The sequence below is a fragment of the Delphinapterus leucas genome, chromosome 8 (assembly GCF_059928025.1).
Source record: "Delphinapterus leucas isolate spDelLeu-1000000601 "Yukka" chromosome 8, BTC_Dleu_Yukka2, whole genome shotgun sequence".
Lineage (NCBI taxonomy): Eukaryota > Metazoa > Chordata > Mammalia > Artiodactyla > Monodontidae > Delphinapterus > Delphinapterus leucas.
In genome coordinates this window covers 18569087-18584109 of record NC_143136.1, presented here as the reverse complement: position 1 = coordinate 18584109, position 15023 = coordinate 18569087, and the positions used below count along the sequence as shown (strand labels likewise).

Here is a 15023-nt window from a genome sequence, read left to right as displayed (position 1 = left end):
GACAATTGAAGACAGCTCGCTGTAGGGCAGCGGGGGGTGGGGGGCGGAAATGCAGCTAACTGCTGCTCCACTTCCCGCTGGCCTAGAACTCCCCTCACCACCCTGCCCCTGCCCCGCCCCCCAGTACCGGCTTACCACCCACCTTCATTCCTTCTAGAGGTTGAAGGCTCCCCGACATGCCCTCAGGAGAAAAGAGGGCGTGCTTCGGGCTCGTGATGGAGGCCAGTATGTTGGGGAGAAAGACCCTGTGATCTCATTGGATGGCAGGACAATTTAGTGACACACTGAGTCCTGGGCGGCAACCAGTGCTGGGGAGAGCTTGGGGGGCAGTTCCCCGCTTTCCTGGCACAGCCCCAGACTGAAGTAACCTTAAAAAAGCAATTAAATCACCTTTAAAAAAAAAAAACCCAGTAAAGAAAAATCAATACCAGGAGAAAGGGGAAGAGAGAGGCTGGGGAGGATAAGGAGGTGGGGGAGGAGGTGCTGGAAGGATCTGGTAGTCTAGCAGGGAGGGGTGAGCGTGGGAGGGGGCTGCCCCTGGGCAGCCGGCAGAGATGGGGACAGTCTGTCATTGCTTGGGGGCTCTGGGTGCCAACCCCTTTCCCCTCTGGGATGCTGCCAGATGCAGCCCCTGAGACCCCAGGGGTCTCAGCTCCCCAGCTTGGGGGAGACGGCTGGTGGGGAAGCCCAGCCAAGGGGCCGCTGGAGACAAACCCCAACAGGGTGCCCCAAAGGGCCAGGGTTGGTGGGCGGCTGTGTGTGGGTGGGCTCCGTGCTGGGGTGACCTGTGATGGACGGGGCCTGACCCGGCCTTGCAACCAAGGGTGAGCAGAGTGGTTCCCTGCTCCCCAGGGGAGCCATCCCTGGGCCCCTTTCCCAGGCTAGGCAGGGGCTGCGACCGGCAGGGCAGGCCCGCCGCAGGGGAGAGGTGGCCACTGGGCAGCGGGTGGACCTTGGACTCTAATGGCCAGCAGCTGCTGTTTCCCTCAGATCGATTCCCTTCTCACTTTTTTTTTCAGCTGCCGGTTCCGCGGCTCGGATCGATGGAGCTGCCTCCCCCACCCCTCTGAGCTTCCTCTTCCTGCTGCTCATTAGCGCCCCGATTAATCAGCCCCCCACCTTTCCTCTAGGGGACGAGTACTTCCTCTCCCATGAGGGCTCTCGCTCTCACACGGGCACTCCCCCCAGAGCACAAGCTGCTCACGGTGACCACCTCCACCCTGGGGGCACCCAGGCACCACCTCCTCTCCGCCGGCCACCAGGGGCCCCATCCCTGCCTGTGATAGCAGCCCGCATGCCTGCTTCCCCTCCGCCAGGCGGCAGCCACCCCAGGGCTCCCCTGCCCCTCTGCCAGGCGCCCCCGTATCCGTTTCCCTAGGACTGCGTTCCTTCCCATTCAAGCGCAGCACCTCTCTGCTCCCTCCAGCACCCCCATGTGGGCTCTTCCTGACCTCCGTTCCATACCCTCTCACCACATCACACCTCCTCTGCTCCCTGGGCTGTCCACCCAACGCGCCCCCAACCCCCGGCCTGGCAAGGGATTTGGGAAACATTTGGCGAAGCAAAGCGGCCACAGATGTGCAAGTCAGCCAGGGTGCCCTCTGTCCCAGACACATGAGACACTGAGTTTCGGGGGTGGAGGTGAAATCGGGGAGAGGGCGGCCAGCATCCCAGAGGGGGCAGGGGTATGGTGGGTGTTAAGTTGGGAGCAAAGCTGCAGGGAAGCCAAGAATCTTGGTGGAGCCACCATTGTCCCCTTGTCTGTCTCGCCTGCCCTTCTCTGCTCTGCCCTCCCCTCCCCTCCCTCATTCAAACAAGTGGCTCTCCCAAGGAGTTTCTGGAAGCCGCCGTGAGTGGGGTAGTGGGGCCAGGTGGTGGCTGGGTGGCTGCAGTCAGGAGTCAGGGAGGCCAGGAGGTCGGGGATGGAGTCGGCTGACCCTTCCTGGGGTGCGGTCCAGAAAAGTGGCAGAATGAGCAAAGGACTCCGGGTGCAACCCTCCTCCCCGGGTGGCCTGGGAGTGGGGCCATGCGGGGACCCCACGAATGGCTAGGGTGTAGCAAGAGTTTGGGGCTATCCCGACGAGGTCTCAGGCAGCAGGGACGGGCGATCCCTGTCCCGGGCTGGGGGCTGCCCCCTCCCCTGGCCTGGCTCCTGCCGCCCGTGCCGCCGGTGAAACGCTGTTGACATGTCCTGAATTATTAAGCACGGGGTGGGCTCCGGAGCACGTGCTGAGCAGAGCGGCTGGGGCTGCGCGGCGTGGCGGAGCAGCGCTCGCTCCCTCGCTCCCTCGCTCGCTCGCTCGCTCGCAGGGACACACGCAGGGGCTGACAGCTGTGCCGGTGCTGATAAGGGAAGCCACAAGGAGACGATCGAGGAGAGAGACAAGCGGCAGCAGAGGCGTCAGCGGCAGCGGCAGCGGCAGCGGCAGCGCCAGGGCTGCGGAGTCGCCGGGAGTGGGAGTGACTCCCCCACCTCAGGCCCCCACCCTGTCCCCGTCCTCTTCCCGTTTGCCCTGAGTTTAGAAGAGCAGCCGCTGCCCCCGCAGCCACTCCGGAGGGCACCGGGGGCTGCTGGCCAGGGAGGGACAGGGGCAGGTAGGCTCCAACCAGTCCCAGCAGCTGGGCACAGATGCCGATCGAGATTGTGTGCAAAATCAAATTTGCAGGGGAGGATGCGAAACCCAAGGAAAAGGAGGCAGGGGATGAGCAGAGCCTCCTGGGGGCCGCGCGGGGGGCAGCAGCCCCCCGGGACCTGGCCACCTTTGCCAGCACCAGCACTCTGCACGGGCTGGGCCGGGCCTGTGGCCCAGGCCCCCATGGACTGCGCAGAACCCTGTGGGCACTGGCCCTACTCACCTCGCTGGCTGCCTTCCTGTACCAGGCGGCCGGCCTCGCCCGGGGCTACCTGACCCGGCCTCACCTGGTGGTAATGGACCCGGCTGCCCCAGCCCCAGTGGCGGGCTTCCCGGCCGTCACCCTCTGCAACATCAACCGTTTCCGGCATTCGGCACTCAGCGACGCCGACATCTTCCACCTGGCCAATCTGACCGGGCTGCCCCCCAAAGACCGGGACGGGCACCGTGCCGCTGGCCTGCGCTACCCGGAGCCCGACATGGTAGACATCCTCAACCGCACTGGCCACCAGCTCGCGGATATGCTCAAGAGCTGCAACTTCAGCGGGCACCACTGCTCCGCCAGCAACTTCTCCGTGGTGAGTCCTGCCAGCCGGCCCGCCCAGCCTGAGGTGGCCAGAGGCTGGCGGTGGGGGAGGGAGTGGTGCGCAGGGCATCCTCGTCAGGGCTTCCCCTCCTGCCGCCGCCAGAGGCTGGCCTCGTGTCGCCCCCATGCCCGGTGTTGCCCTCGGGCTCCCCAGCATGGAGCAGTGGACGCTCGTGGGGGCTTACCGTGCTGCTGCTGCCACTCTCTTTGGGCTCTGCCGCCGCTGCAGAGCCTAGGTCTGGGGGCCAAGGGTCCTGGAGTGGGCCCGGGGGCCCAGAAGCTGGTCAGCTTGCAGGGGAGGGATGCACCATGCCACAGCCGGACCAAGTGACCCCCGCTTTTCTCTTGCTCTCCTTTTCTCCTGTGGCCACTGGATTCTTCTCCCCACCCAACAAGGGCGATGGGGAGAGGGTGTTCTGGGGGCTCCAGCAAAGGGGGGACTCAGGGCTGCCTCTGGGGGAGCTGGCCCGGCAGGCAGCCTGGACAGAGCCGATCTTCGCGTACACTGGGTGCCAGTGTCTCTCTCACACACCCCCTTTCACTGACTCACTCACACATCCCTCTTTCACGCTGCCCCTCCAGCTTCTCCCGCTTTGCAGGCCCTCCCTCTGTTTCCTGGTTCTTGCCCGGCTCTGGCTTTTACACTGAGGGTCACTCATTCACTCTTAGGTGCATGGCTCACCCTCACTGCTGCCCAGCATACACACACACCCCTACCGCATGGGGACATAGTTTCCTGCACACTCTCTCACACACAGTGTCCCTGTCACTACACTCACGTGCACACCTGCACACCCACGCACCCAGAGAGCTGCTCATCCCCGTGCCCACATCCCAGCTCTCACTAAGCTGCTGAGGACAGGGTCACACCGTGGATGCTGTCCCCTCTTGTGACACCCCCACCTGCCTCAGCCCCTGCTCCCCGTCTCTCACATATGTGCAAACACACACACACACTCTCACGAGGAGTGGAGTGGAGTGGAGTGTTGGCTTGGGCTACCCTCCCATGCACACCTCCCACAATCGGGTGTGTGAGGTGTGTGTGGGGTGTGTGTCTTGTATGCTGTCTGTCTGTCTGTCTGTCGGTGCTCCGTTCACCCATAGTCACAGGCTGTCTATTATTCCTGGTGCTTGAGTTGCTGTCCCCAGTCCACAGTTTACCCCCGGCATTGTGTACGTGTGGTGTGTGTGGGGTGTGTTTTCACTCTTGTGACCACCGCCCAGCGCATGTGCAAATACATGGCATCGACGTGGTTCCCATCCAGCCCAGCCTCCAGCTCCAGCCCCAGATGGGGACCTTTTCCTTCTCGTGGCCGGTGCCGCACGCGAGCTCTCATTCACTCACTGCCTCAGTAGCACCAGGAAACAAGCTCCACCCGTGTCCCTGCCCCCACCATGCCTGCAGCCTCGGGGTCCTCCTGCCATTGGGTGGCGGGAGTTGCGTAGAAATGGAGGAAGGGACGAGAAGGAGGATGTGCTGGGAGAGGAACCGGGGCGGGGAGGGGATGGCGGGGCCCTGTTGTCCAGCTGCACGCCCCTTCTTCCAGGAAAAATTCAATGCTCTCAAAGCGATTGTCCCTAAGGAGCAGTGTGTGAATGTGGCCTTTCGGGTCCGTGGGGCTCCTCTGTGAGACATCGTCACTCCTGAGTTTTGGGGGTGGGGACAGAGCCCGTGTCAGCAGGTGCTGTTGGGGCAGAAATCAATGGGGCCTTTGTGTCCCTGAGTGGGAGTTTGTGTCCCAGGCCCTGGTGAGGGGTGGAAGGGCAAGAGGAAGAGTAATGAAGCCTCGGGGGGAGGGGAGGGAAGGGGAGGAAGAGATAGAGGGGCAAGGAAGCAAGGTGAGGGAGGCTGGGGGTAGCTGCCTGGCCTCCAGGAAAGGAGGAGGTGCCTGGAGGATATGGGAACAGGGAGCCCCCTGATTAAAGCTGGCGAGTCCCTGTGAATCTGGGGATGGCCAGGCAGAGGTGAGGGTGGACATCCCACAGGCCCTTTCGTACCCTGAGGATGGAGAGGAAAGGACAGAAGTTTGTGGGTCTCTGCTCTGGGGCTGCAGCAGGACAATGAGGGGCAGAGAAGCAAAGCAAGCACGGGGGGGTCAGGGATTCCCCTTGGACCCACCTGTCCCCTGGGGAATTCCTGTCCCCCCCACTCAGCCTAGTCCCCATACCCTTCTGCCCAAACCCCACCCCCCATGTGCTGAGTGTAACTCTCCCTTGGACCTGGCATTCTAAGGCTGAGTCTGCTGCCAGTTTACAAGGGTCTGGGATTATGGTTGGGATGGGATGATCCACGGTAACGGGGAAGATGGGGGTGTATTGTGTGGGCAAGACTGGAGAAGGGGTATGGAGACAAAGACATCAGGGGTCTCTGATGAGGACATGAGGTCCACAGTAGACTCCGTGGTGAGAATATGGAGCCCATGATGGGGATTTGGGATCGATGGAGGGGTGATGGGTGCAGGAATCAGTGGTGGGAACCTGCCAGGGCACGTGTGCTGAGATGGTCAGAGACAACGACGCGCTTTGGGGAAGGTATGTGTTTTCTGTTGCTTTCCCCATTTCCTCCTTCCCACTCCCCACTCTGCTGTGACCTTTCTTCCGGAATCCAAGTTAATAAATGTCACATTTTCCAGCCTATTTTTACTCCGGGTAAAATGCCCTCCCCCAGTCCCCTCAGCTGCCGCTCTTGCTTCTGTTACCACTGCAGTCGCTCTCACCCCCATGCTCCCTAATATCCCCTCACTGATTCCCAATCAGTCACTCAATCAACACGGAGTTCTGAGCACCTACTATGTGCCAGGCTCGCTGCCAGGTGCTGTGGTGGAGAACAAAGAAGGGGAGCCCTGGTCCCCAGTCCCTGTCCTCAAGCAGCCTCCAGTCTTGTGGTGGAGCTGGGATGGGGACACTTAAAATGCTTTACCAATGGAAGAGTTAACCAGCCATGCAAGCAGTGTCAGGAGGTGCTGGGATTAATTGCCAAATGAGGTTACATGGATAGTAAGAGCCTGGGTTCAGAGAGAGGGGCCATTCTGGGCTGAAGAGGGCTGGGAAGGCTTAACGGATGCAGCAGCCTGGGCGAGGTTTGGAGAGGAGGGGAGGGGAGAGAGGCGAGAGAGAGGAGTGATGCTTCCACCTCTCCACCCATATGCCCCTCCACCCAGCTCACCCCATCTCTTCTCTTTGCTGCCCCCCTCCTCACCCAGTCTCATACCAACCCACTCCCACCTCCACCACCACTTATATGTTCTCTCTTCCCCCTCAATTCCTACCGCCGTCCGCTCCCCCAGGCCAGCGTGCCAAGCCCCATCTATACTTTCCCCCCTGCGGCTGCTCTCAGCCTGCCCACTTACTAGAAGGCAGAAATCACTCTTTCTTCCTAGGCTTCGTTTCTTCAGCTGTAAAATGTGGCTCTAAATTCCAGCGTCTCCTCTCAGCTGGGGACTGTACGGTGGAGTGGTCAAGTGTGTGGGTTCTGGAGCCAGACGGTCTGGACTCAAACCTTGGCTGGGTGGCCTTGGAGAAGTTAGCTTCTGTGAGCCTCAGTTTCTGTATTCGTGATATAGAATATTAGAACCTAAAAAAATTCCGGTGGTTGTGAGGATTAAAAGAGGTGGCTGTAAAGGGCGTAGCACACTGCCTGGCACACACATCACGTGCACTCAGAGTGTCAGCTGTTAGAAATGCCACCACCCCAACTCCCGGCTCTCTTTAACCTGACTGTTCCCAGCACCACCTGCTGTTTTCCAACCTACGTGCTGGCATCTTCGCTAGTCTCCATCACCTAGCCTTCCTCCTCTCTTGACCCTCAAGCCTCCGCCCCCCACCCTATTATAGCATCCCCATGCTTCCCAACCCTCCCCAGTACTCAGGCATGCGTGTGCATGTGTAGCAGTGCATACACTTGAGAACCGTGCTGTCCCACAGAACACTCTGTGATGACGGAAATGTCCTGCATCTGCGCTGTCCAACGTGGTCATCACTAGCCACACAGGCCAGTGAGCACCTGCAGTGGGATTAGTGCGACAGAGAGCATGAAGCTTCCATTCAAACAGCGGAGTGTGGCCAGTGGCTGCCGTATCGGACAGTGCTGCTCTAGGTGGTCCTGGGGGCGTGGTTCAGGCTGCCAGGTTGGGCAGGGCTAGGCTTTCCAACGGGCATCAAAGGATAGAAAGTGATGGTGGTGGGCTGTGATCAGAAGCCCGGCCATCTACTCTCCGGGCTGAGGTCCCCGGTTGAGCTGAGGATGGGGCCTGTGTCTGGGGACATCGAGGTGTCTGGAAACACCACCGAACAGATACACCTTTCTTCCCAGGTGCAGGACGTGACCTTGGTCTTTTCCATTCTATTGTCTGGAAAATTGAGGCATGGGGAAGGTAAAGAATCCATGAGGAGGCAGGGGGAGGGCCAGCCCCTCTCTGTGGGGTCCTCTGGGGTCCAGGCAGCCCCTGGAGGTGCAGGTGACCAGAGACCTGTGGGCACTTCCCTGTTTCTATCCCCTCTCAGGGCTGTCAGCCTTCCCTCCCCGCCTCCCAACCCTCCTTCCCCACACGCTGGTGACTGCCTTGACTATTAATCCCTCGCCCTGTTCTCTTCCTCTCTGCTAATCAGGCACAATTAGACAAGGCCTCTTCCAGCTGGGCAGTCCTCCTCCCTGCCCCTTTCCCTCCTCTCCCAGCCCCACCCCAGCTCAGTCGGGACGGCTCTGAGGCAGAGGGAGCTGCGTGCCAGCCCTCCATCACTCTCTGGCTCCCCCAGCCCACAATTCCAGGGTCCTCCGCCATCCCCGGCCTTCTATGCAAGCTTCCTCCTGAGCCCGCCCCTTCCCTGGTGTGGTCAGGCCGGTACTGACAGTCTCTGCACCCACTCCTTGATTGTGGGAGGGGCTACTCCACAGACATCCCAACTCCAGGCCTCCGCCACTGGCGCCGAGGGCCTGAGGGCTGCCCCTTGCCCCCGTGACTCAGGAAGGGAGAGGATTCCCACTGCGGCCTCTCATCTACCGGATGAGCTTACCTCGGACCCTCACTCCCAGCCCAGCCCTCCCTGCCCTCCGGCCCCACCTTCTCCTGAGGCGTGAACCTTGAGAACATTTAGTTTAACATCTAGTTCAGGGGTGGTCCTGCCTTCGGGAGCCAGGCAGATCAGGTCGAAGAAGGCACACAGTAGGGAAGGGTGGGGTATGAGGGGAAGTGAAGGTCACTTACCCTTGAAGGGAGCAGCTGTTTCTCAGCCCCAGCTAACTGTTGCCCTGTGGTCAGGGATGCCCGGTGTTAGGGGGTCTTCCAATTTGTCCAGAGAAGCCCCGAGTCTTGATTATTTTAATTAAAAATTTCCTGAGTAAAAAAAACATTCAGAGGGCTAGCTACAACTCCGACTGCAGGACCCAGCGTGCCTGCCCTCCCCACCGCCTGCCCCACTGCCGGCTGCTGCCCCTCAGGCCCTCCCGGAGGGGGCGCTCTCAGCCTGGCCGCCTCCCATTGGCCGGTGGAGTTGCTGGAGGGGATTTGAGCCCAGCAACCAGCGGCAGGGACTGTGACTGTTACCCGGGGCTGGCCTGCAAGGGCAACGGGGAATGCCAGGAGGGACGTGCCCCACCTGGCCCTGCTCTGCAGCCCCGTGGCCTCTTCGTTAATCAGGCATCAGCCCCGAGCTGGGCTCATTATCACCTCCGCTCCTCGTGGCGCTGCCGGAAGATGCTGATTAGCATTTGAAGAAATGGCCCCCGCGTTTCCCGCTTGTCCTCCCTCTTTCTACCCGTGCTCCTTCCTGGACCCCCACCCCGGCCCTTCTGCTTCTCGGGAGGAATCTGCTCCCTCTCGCGGCTGGTGGCAGGCCTGTCTCTGCCAAGCCCAGGCCAGGGACAGAAAGGACCAGGACCAGGGGGCAGGGAGGCAGGGGCGCCCCAAGGAGTACTAGGAGTGCAGGGTTTCGGGACTACTCTGGCTGAGGTCACTGGGTGGAGGAGGGGGAGTGAATGCGGGGTGGAGACTCAGGGTGGTGGGGAGAGGTGGGCAGCCTCCCTGGAGGAGGGGATGAGAGGGCAGCCTCGGGCTGAGTGTAACCAGTGTTTCCCTGTCCTTCTCCTGGCAATGCCACCTCCTTGGAGCAGCTGGGCAGAGGGGGTGGGGACAGCCAGAACCGTGCACAGGAGGCCTGAGGGTTTTGGGTTTTTTTGTAAATCCTGGTGGAGGCTTAGGGTCTTGGAGCCATCCCACATGAATGGCGGGTGGGAAGGCAGGAGGAGGACAGAGACCCCGTGGGTGGAGATAAGAGGCTTCAGAGTGCTGTGTGTTTTCCAGAAGAGGGAGGGGGTATCTGCAATTCTTCCCCGGCTCTCAGGCCCCGAGGCCGGGGTTGGCAGCGCTGAAAATCCAACCTCCCCCCCGCAAATGTTCACCATGCCCTTGGGACACCCATTTTCAGTCAGAGGGGGAACAGTTCCAGAAAGACAGGCATAGGCAGCAGCAAGAGAGTTCAGAGAGGAGCCACGGGATGATTAAGGGGAAATGGACGATTGATTTAGGAGGAAAGATTAAAGGAGCTAAATCCGTGGCGCTTGGCTCAGCGGTGACTAAGCGTGGACAGGATAATAGCTTTACAAATGTGTGAAAGGTGTAAATACCAAAGGGGGGGAGGGGAGGCGGCTCGGCGGGCCAGGAGAGCGGGGCTGGGGGCTGAGGAGGCCCCCGGAAGGGCTGGGGGCCCTTGGGCGACTGCTCGGTAGGGCTGGCTCCTCTCCAGTAGGGGTTCAGGGGGAGCAAACGGGGTGTCGGGGAGCCCCGGGTTCCAAGCTGGGGTTCCATTTCGGGGCCGCAGCTTCGCCGGCCTGTGCTGACCTCCACGTCCCACTCCCGCCCCGCTGAGGATCTGAGGCCGCGGGTTCAAATCCCATCCGAGTGCCTCTGCGCCTCTCGGCACCGGGCCTTTCCCTATGCATCCATCCGCTGGGGCCCGGGCCGCCGCCCCGCCGTGCCGGCTCGCGCGCCTCGCTCCTCCCCGGCCGCGGAGCGCGGTGGGAGGCGGTGTCTTCCTCCGCGGTGGAAGCCTTTGGCGCGGCTGTGTGCGGAGGTCACTTTGCCGAGGAGCCGGGAGCCGGAGGAATGCAAATGAGGCAAACCCCGGGAGGAGACCGGAGGGAGGGCGTCCGGGCGCCGCGATGGATGCCTGCCCCGCGGGAGGGAGGAGGGGGGCGGCGAGGAGCACGAGGCGGTGGGTGCGGCCTTCTGGGTGCGGCTGGGCCCAGCCTGGAGGCTCGGGCCACTCACCCACCTCCTCCATCTCCTCCACCTCCTGGGTCTCGGTTCCTGAACTCCCTCCTGGACACGGATGCGATCCACTGTGTAGGCAAGCTCTTAACGAATAACTTTGCATCGAGGGCTGGAACGTCAGGGAAGGACTTCGTTACAAATTAAAAATATTCCCGTCTGCAAAACTGACTTTCTAGGGTTTAAGGCCTATGCGGTCGCTACCTGGGAACAGGTTTGGCTGTTTACCTGCGTCCTGGAGGCCCCGCTCTCTCCTCTCCAGTGGAGACGCGGCGCTCCCTGAGATCACCGTGTTCTTCCACGGCCCCAAGGGCTCCGGGCTCCCATTTCCAGCTCGGCCTCAGCCTGGAGTCATACGGCCTCGACTGTCTCCTACTTCTCCACTACTGCCCACGCATTTACCTTTGCTCAAACGTCGTGCCCATTTCCTCCTAGACTCACAAGCACTTCTACCTTGGAGAAGAAGTCGCCTTGAAGAGCACCTGGGTGGCTGGGGGCTGGGGGGATGCTGCGTTGACCCTGTGGGGGAGGGCAGGTGCACTAGGGCCGGGGTGGGGTGGGGTGGGGGGGTATTCTCCATGTGTCTGACTGTGGTGTGATCGGATGCCCTTCCTGGGTGGATGAGTGTGCTTGCTCTGGGAAGCTTTATACTCTCCAACCCAAGTCGAATTCCCGTTCCGCTCTCAGGGGACTTGGATTGGTCTCCCTGTCATACCACCTATCCCAGCAAGCAGTGATTTGCCTATCCCTGGGATTGTTGGTTTTGTGTGCTTTGTTCACCACTGCTGTATACCTGGCTCCCAGCCTAGGTGCTCAATAAACACTTTTGGAACGAATGCATGCCTTTGGGGCCAGACAGCCAACTCCCTCAGGGCAGAGACCAATGATTTTGTTCTCCGAATCATCCCCAGCAGCGAGCATAGTGCCCGGCACACTGTACAGGCTCAAGGAGCAGCGCTGGACAAGTAAGTGTGACGTGAACACCCACCGTTTCTTTTTTTTTTTAAATAAATTGATTCATTTATTTATTTATTTTTGGCTGCGTTGGGTCTTCGTTGCTGCGCGTGGGCTTTCTCTAGTTGCGGCGAGCGGGGGCTACTCTTTGTTGCGGTGTGCGGGCCTCTCAATGCAGTGGCTTCTCTTGTTGTGGAGCATGGGCTCTAGGCGCGCGGGCTTCAGTAGTTGTGGCGCGCAGGCTCAGTAGTTGTGGTGCACGGGCTTAGTTGCTCCGCGGCATGTGGGATCTTCCTGGACCAGAGCTCAAACCCGTGTCCCCCGCACTGGCAGGTGGATTCCCAACCACTGCGCCACCAGGGAAGTCCCCACCCACCATTTCTTAAGCACCTCCTATTCACTGGGGCTGTGCCGGGTATGTTTCAGCACGCAGTGGCTGTGAGCACAGAGTCCACTGCCAGATCACCTGGTCCCCTCCTCTGCCACGTCATGTGACTCTGGCCAGCTCCTTACCCTCTCTGGACTTCCACTGTCTTGTCTGTAAAATGGAGATGTTTAGAAACCTCCAGTAGAGGGTTTTTGTGAGAATCAAGGAGTTAATTGATATAAAAGGCTTAGGACTGTGCTTGACACAGAGTAAGCACTGAATAAATGTTAACTGTGGCTATTATCTGTGTACATTATTTCTTTCCTCATAACACCTCTGACATGCCTATTATTATTCCTATTTTACAGATGAAAAGTGGCGGGTCAGAGAGGTTAAATGACTGAACCCGAATCCCACAGACAGTAAGGGCAGGGCTGCAGGCCTGTACCCTCCTCTGATAGGAGAGCCAGATCTCAGACCCTGGGGGGTTTGCTCTGACAGAATTCCATCCTCTCCCACAATTGCTGAGAGGGCCTTTACCAAGGTGCATGATGCCGTGTGAGAATGGGCCCAGTGGGGAGCCAAGATCAAATGGCCGCACCATCTTGGCAAGAAGATTCCCTAAATGGGCTCCCCTGCTCTCTTGAGAACCTTGCGCGCATCCCTCTGGACTTATCTCTGATCCTCACTACTAACCTTAGGAGGAGGAATTACCATTCCCCCTTTTACTGATAAGTAAACTGAGGCTCAGAGAGGTTAAATCGCCACCCAAGGTTGTTTGTTCAAGGCTGGTGTCAGAGCCAGGATTTGAACCCTATTCTGTCAGCTCCAAAATGTGTACCCGTTTTTCCACGTTATGAAGCTTAGGTGGCTCCTTTTCCAGCACCATATTCAATGGTCGATCTCTGCCCCAGTTTGGGCCTTACTGGTCTCCACAACACTCTTATTACTAATATTGAGGCCTCATGTATATGATGTTACCTTGCAAATGCCTTTCACCTACTTCATTTCTTTTGAGACTTATAACCAACCTGTGAAATAAGTCGAGCAGGAATTTCTATCCCCACTTGACGGATGAGGAAACTGAGGACCAAAGAAGTAAAAAAATCACTTTACTAACCAAGGTTACACAGCTGTCACTGGTGGAGCCAGAGCTGGGATCAGGGTCTACTGACCCCCAGGGGGGTGATGGAGGTTAGTGGAGAATGCTGGGGCCCAGTGGGGGGCGGGGGACTGGACTCAGGTTCTGAACGTGCCCTCTTTTTTCTGTATGTCCTTGGATATGTCCCTTGCCATCTCTAGGCTTCCAATTTGGCCTTTGTACAGTGAGGGTTTGGACTGAGTTACCTCCCAGGTCTGACCAGCGCAGACACCTTAGGCATTCTGAGTTGGTACTATCTTCCCTGGCGAGGACAGAGGAGAAGGCTTTGAACCTGGATGCTTGGGCCACCTGAGTGAAGCTGGGGCCCCAGGGCCATCTGAATTGGGATGCTAGCCACAGCCCAGGGCAGATGAAGGTGTGCGCACTTCCACTGGCCCACTCTGGACCCCAGGGCACTGCAGGATTAAGGGGAGTTCGTTCCAGGGGCCTAAGTGAGAGGCATGGGGCCGGACCACATCAGGAGAGGGCTGATGGAATTTGGAGGGATAAAGCAGCCATGGAAAAGAGGGCTGGGGGGAGGTGCCAAGGCCTTGGCAGAGGCAGGGTGCCCAGAAGGCGCTGGAGATAAAGCCCAGGCTGCAGATTAGCGCTGGGATTAGCCCAGCCTTGGCTGTTCCTGGCTGCTTCTTATCTCCTGGCGGCCCGGAGGAGCCCTCTCCCCCACCGCTCTGAGCCCTGGCCCTGCTAATTGCCTGTTAACCCTGTGGGCTCCGTGACTGCAGGGAGGATGAGGGGTTGGGGAGGGGTGGGTAAGAATGCGAGGAAATGGGAGCTGTGGACAGATGGAACTCAAGGGACTGAGAGAGAAGCCACTGCTCAGAGGAGCAAGCTCTGGACGGATCTCTCCGACCCTGATCATTGTCTAGGGCAGACCTGGAGGGGAGGGCAGGGAGAAGGAGGGAAGGGCGCCTGGGGAGGGGTTCCTGGCTTGGGGAGGTGGCTTTAGGCCCAGGGAAAAGTCAAGAGGAGGAATACAAGAGTCAGTGACTGGACACCTAGACTAGAGAATAGAGAGAAAAGGAAACAGTATAGAGATGCAGCGGGCAAAAGAACAGAGAGGCTGGGGGGCAGCCAGGCCAATGGGAGAAAGACGAGGCCAGGGCGACAGACAGGCTGACAGAGGGCGAGGGACAGAGACACAGGCCAGATGGATAACTGATCAGATGCTGAGGACAGGCCAGGAGGATGGAGAAAGACCTGAGAGAGAGACAGATCAGGCGACCGAGGCTAGGGAGATGGACAGACCCAGGGCAGGGTCCAGGCCAACACTAAAGGGGAGGTGGTCCGAGAGGGACAGGCAGAGGGCTGGCAGGAAGGAAGCTGGTCCACGGGTCTGCCTGCAGCATGGACATAGACCTATCTAGAACCCGTCCAGCCTAGGTCTGGAGGGCTTCAGCCCAGGGCCAGGGGGATGGACCTAGGAGTGAAGGCAGAGAGCAAGGGAGGGCCGAGAAGAGCGAGAGCCAGACGGAAGAAGGTGGGCTCTGAGATGGGGACAGGGCCCAGAGGCTGAGGCTGGTGGGGGGGGATCTGGAAATAGCCCCTTGGCCCATCAGGGCACATCCTAGCCCAGGAGCTGCCCCTTTCCGTGGCTGGACTCTGGACCCTCAACTCCTGTCCACACACCCTCCTCTGGGGCCATTCAGGAGAGAGCAGTGGACAGCCAGTGGGGCCCTGTGGCAGAGCGGCCGTGCCGTCCCCATGGAAGAAGCTGGGGGCTGTGCTGCTACCAGAGTTCTGCCGCTTCGGAGCTGGTGGCTCCACCCGCTGCTGCCCGCCTGGCCCAGGGACCGTCTCCAGGGCAATGCTCTGCTCTGCCCCGCAGTCGGGCCTGACCCGGGCTGTGCAGGTGTCCTGGCCCTGCCAGCCTGGCCTGTCCACTCCTTGCAGACCATTGTCCATCAGCAGACCCAGAGTCCTTCCACCCATCTCCCTTTGTCACCCACACTCTACACAGTCGCCTCAAGGGCAGGCGTACCAGGTAGCCACCACCATCTGAAGCCATTGGAGCCAAAGCCTTCCCAGTTGGCTCTGCCCTGTACAGGGAGAGGTTCAG

General features: G+C 59.9%; 1 protein-coding gene across 1 annotated transcript in view; it reads left to right on the top strand.

The window, feature by feature from the left end:
• The first annotated feature begins 2083 nt into the window (after positions 1-2083).
• The window catches only part of ASIC4 (acid sensing ion channel subunit family member 4), a 23277-nt gene continuing 10337 nt past the window's right edge, over positions 2084-15023 (top strand). Inside the window, exon 1 of the mRNA XM_030760445.2 lies at positions 2084-3211. Within this exon, the coding sequence (XP_030616305.2) occupies positions 2630-3211 (582 nt within the window). The 5' untranslated portion in view covers positions 2084-2629. The remainder of the gene's footprint in view (positions 3212-15023) is intronic.